Raw genomic sequence first — 4,440 nt, 5'->3', positions numbered from 1 at the left:
TCCCCAGTCTGGAAGAGCCACACGGAGCTAAGGTGTCCTAGGTCCCCAGTCTGGAAGAGCCACACAGAGCTAACACATCCTAGGTCCCCAGTCTGGAGCTAAGGCGTCCTAGGTCCCCAGTCTGGAAGAGCCACACGGAGCTAACGCATCCTAGGTCCCCAGTCTGGAGGAGCCACACGGAGCTAACGCGTCCTAGGTCCCCAGTCTGGAAGAGCCACATGGAGCTAACGTGTCCTAGGCCCCAGTCTGGAAGAGCCACACTGAGCTAACGTGTCCTAGGTCCCCAGTCTGGAAGAGCCACACGGAGCTAAGGTGTCCTACATCTCCAGTCTGGAAGAGCCGCATGGAACTAACACGTCCTAGGTCCCCAGTCTGGAAGCAGATCCGGGTGAAGCCTGCACTGCGTGGACTGGCACTGCCGAGGCCCCACCTTGGCCCCCAGGAAGCCCTCGGAGAAGAGCATGATCTCGCAGATCTGCTGCAGGTCGGGCACGATCACGACCACGGGCCTGAACAGCGCCTTCACTGACTCGGGCAGCTCCGTGCGGCCCGCGTAGCCGGGGTTCATGGTGATGAAGATGCCCATGCGGGAGTCCAGGGAAATCTCCTGCCCTTCAAACTGGAGAGCAAGAAGGAAGAAAGAAAGAAGCAGTTAGGTGGCCCGGCCGGCCCGCCCCTGGAAAGGAGCCTGCAGTGAGCCGCGTGGGGATTCATTTTCGTGGTAGGAGGCGGATGACATCACTAGCCTCCTTTCCCCTCCCCAGTGTTCAGTGCAGGGCCCCCCTCGCCGAAGACCTTGGGGAGGGCAGGTCTCAGTGGAACCCCAAACTTGGACCTGAACCCAGGGGCACTACCTGGGAGAGGGGCCCAGGTTGACGAAGCACAGAGCCTGGGGCTGATACAAGAAGCCATTGACCCTCAACAGATCACTTAACCTCTCTGAGTCTTAGTTTATTTTTCTGCACAACAGAAATGCAACCTACCTCATGGCAGGGCTGTGGCGATTAAGGGAGACAGGCCAGGTTGGGAGCGCCCAGCCCACCACATCACAGAGCACCCGCTTCCATTCCTCTACCTGGCTTTGCACCCTCTGCGGGTGCCTGGACTTCATGTGGTCACTCCTCCCTAAAGAATCCCACCTCAAACCCTTCAAGAAACCAGTCTTCATTCCTCTGGTTGCCCCAGGTACCAACAAATCACCGAAATCCCTATATTCTTAGCCTCTTTAGCTGAAGGTTGAGTCTGGTTGTCTCTCAGTGAAGTTTTTGGTTTTATTTTTTTTGATTGTCCGCCAGCCAGGCAGAGGACAGAAATTTTTATTTTTAGGAGGCACAGTCTGCATCATCAACAAAGGGCAGCCTGGAAGACAGCCAGCCTCCCCCAAAACAAGGCCACTGCCTCGACTCACAGGTGTGCCCTGAGACCATCCCCACCCCTCCTCGGTATCCCACAAGAGGCCCAGATGGGCCCTGGGGAAGAGCAGACAGCTGCTGCCTCCTGGCTCTGAGAAACACAGCTTCTGGAAACCTACATCGTTAATTCCCTCTCTCGGGAGCAGTCAGCTCAGCCCCAAAAATCCCTCAAAAGAACTCATCAAAAGGAAACCTATCCAGACCTCTTACTGGAATCCTGAAAATATTGAACGGTCTCCAGTTGACACACTCTCTTAACAGTGAGCCCCACCAAGACCTGAGGAGGAGGCAGGTAGGATGCCAGGGCCACCAGTTCAAGCTGAATTTTTATCCTGGACCTCCCAATGGGGCTCTGAAGGATGTATAGGAGTTTTCCAGTAAAGGGAAGAAGGGACAATTCCACTCAGATGGGGACGCACGTGGTGTCACAGGGTAGGGTTTGACTGTGCAGCAAGTGGCTTAGTGACAAGTGTGCAGGGCATGGAGTGGGGAGGACAGAACCAGAAGGACAGCAAGGGACCCAGAAGGCCCTGGTGCAGGGAAATGGCCCACCCACGCTGGTCCTGTGTTTTCAGAGAACCCCCTTCTGGGCCTCCTAGACTACATAATAAGATCATGTTTCTCCAAATTTGGATCCAGCTTAATCTGGTTTAATTTAACACAGACTTCTCAAACTCAAGTCTGGAAACATATTCTTCAGCAGAGAGAAATTGATGAATTCTCAACAGTTGTTTCAAAATTTTGCCTTCTCACTTTGATAACCTTGCAAATCCTGCTTATTATGACGCCGTAACTTTACAAACTATGAAGACAAAATTTCGTATTCACTGTGACAATGTGATTGCATGGAACATTCGCTTTCTAAGTCAGGTTTTCTCAAACTTGGGAAGTCGCCAAGAATATTTTTTCCCTTCTAGGGGGCCCTGCACATCACTTATTTGAGAACTCTGCCCCACCCCCATTCGTAACTATTAGTTCTATGTCTGGAGTCAGTGTGAAGTCCTTGGACTGTTACAAACCTTCTATCATCAACAATGATAATTTTGGAAACCCAATCATCTCAATTGGAAAAGCCAACAGATCTTCTACAGGAAGCCTGGTCTAGAGTGACAACGGCCCACCATCTGGTGTTTCAGAGGTAGTATGGCAAGCTTCCATCCTGGGGACATGGTCCCGGGGGCTTCGCGCGTCTCACCTGGAACGTGGTTAACTGATGGATCAGAGCGTTTCGGATTGTCTGGATCTGAGAGGAGATCACGGAGAGCACAGAAGCGTCGATTCGATTAAACTCATCAAAGCAGCCCCAAGCCCCGCACTGGGCCAGGCCAGAGAAAATCTTCCCCACGGCCTAGGAAGAAAGACATGTCAGGACAAGGACAATTTTCATCTTTAAAACTGCAAACAATGCATTTATGGATATATTTTCTAAATTAAAGCAAACCATGAGATCGCCGATTGGCAGAGAAGCAGGCGACCAGCCACCTGACTAGTGGATTTTTCTGGCAGGACTTCCAAGGCCCCTCATGGGCTGGCTCCTACTTGGGATTTTACAAATCCAGATTTTTGTGTAAAACTCCATTTGTCTTCTCTTCTCTTGAAATGTTGGAAAATCTAGCAATGCTGGGTCCACTTTCCCAAATAGTGATTATGAACCAGAGTTGGACAGTGGCGCCCTCTTCAGATGGAGTTTTGCTCTGCAGTTAGCCACAGATCCCACCACTCTCTATTAGTCTGCTGGCCGCTTTACTCACGTACATCATCTACCTGACCCTCCTAGGCTAGTGAATCCGGGACTCTTGCTCTACTTCCTGCTAGCAAAGCAGGATCGTCAAGCAGACACACTTGGGTTCTGGGGCTGTGGTGGCGGAAGGTTTCCTCCTAGCTTCTTCCCACTGACGTCATGTCACTTCACAGAAGACTAGGAAGTGAAATGCCATGTCCTGCTTTAAGCTCTCTACCTAATGAGCCAGTACCAAAGGTGACAGCAAGGCCTTACCTTGTAATCCATGCCTTCGCCACAGTTGGTGACAACGCAGAGCAAACCCAAGGCTTTCGCCAGGTCCTTGGTGGTCTCGGTTTTGCCGGTACCTGCTGGGCCAGCAGGGGCCCCACCCAGATACATGGACAGTGCCTGTTATAAGCCAAATGCAAAACATATGTTTTCTGGTGCACAGAAGGAAGTGGGTGTCATTTCCAAATTCATCACTGTGACTACAGGTGCAGAATAGAGAAAAAATGTGGTGGTTGCTTTCATGCGTCAACTTGACTGGGCCACAAGATGCCCAGGTAGCTGGCTAAACATTATTTCTGGGAGTGCCCATGAGTGTGCTTCAGGAAGAGAAAAGCAGGTGACCCTCCCCAAAGTGGGTGGGCCTCATCTAATCCGTTGAAGACCAAACAGAACAGAAGGATGGAGGGAGGTTACATTGGTGCTGCCTGACTGCTTGAACCAGGGCACTGGGCTTCTACCCTTGGCACTTCAGGTTCTCAGGCCTTCAGACCCAGACAGGCATCTACACTATGGGCTCTCTCACTGGTAGAACTTCAAACGCTACTGGCTTTCCTGGTTCTCCAGCTTGCAGATAGCAGATTGTGAGAGTAATCAGACCCTGTCATCACATGAGTCAATGCCTCATAATAAATCTCTTCCTAAATATCCAGATGGATGGATGGATGGATGGATAGATAGATAGATAGATAGATAGATAGATAGACAGATAGATAGATAGATAGATAGATAGATAGATAGATAGATAGATAGATAGAATAGATGATAGATAAAATAGATGATAGATAGGGATGATGGATGGGTAGAGACAGAGAGAGAAGATAGATAGATAGATAGATAGACAGATAGATAGATAGATAGATAGATAGACAGACAGACAGACAGGATGGATGGATAGATAGATATATGGATGGATGGATGGATAGATAAAATAGATGACAGATAAGAATGATGGATGGGTAGATACAGACAGAAGATAGATAGATAGATAGATAGATAGATAGATAGATAGATAGATAG

At 49.9% G+C, this 4,440-nt stretch overlaps 1 protein-coding gene across 1 annotated transcript in view; it reads right to left on the bottom strand.

The window, feature by feature from the left end:
- Nucleotides 1-4,440, bottom strand: part of DNAH10 (dynein, axonemal, heavy chain 10) — a 222,062-nt gene that overhangs the window by 122,362 nt on the left and 95,260 nt on the right. The window contains exons 32-34 of the mRNA XM_011988890.1: nt 3,409-3,543; nt 2,608-2,760; nt 431-619 (exon numbers count right to left, since the gene is read on the bottom strand). Coding sequence (XP_011844280.1) covers nt 431-619; nt 2,608-2,760; nt 3,409-3,543 — 477 coding nt within the window. The remainder of the gene's footprint in view (nt 1-430; nt 620-2,607; nt 2,761-3,408; nt 3,544-4,440) is intronic.

Source organism: Mandrillus leucophaeus, unplaced genomic scaffold, assembly GCF_000951045.1.
Source record: "Mandrillus leucophaeus isolate KB7577 unplaced genomic scaffold, Mleu.le_1.0 Scaffold34, whole genome shotgun sequence".
Lineage (NCBI taxonomy): Eukaryota > Metazoa > Chordata > Mammalia > Primates > Cercopithecidae > Mandrillus > Mandrillus leucophaeus.
Note: the sequence above shows the minus strand (reverse complement) of the source record. Positions and strands in the feature narration are given on the sequence as shown.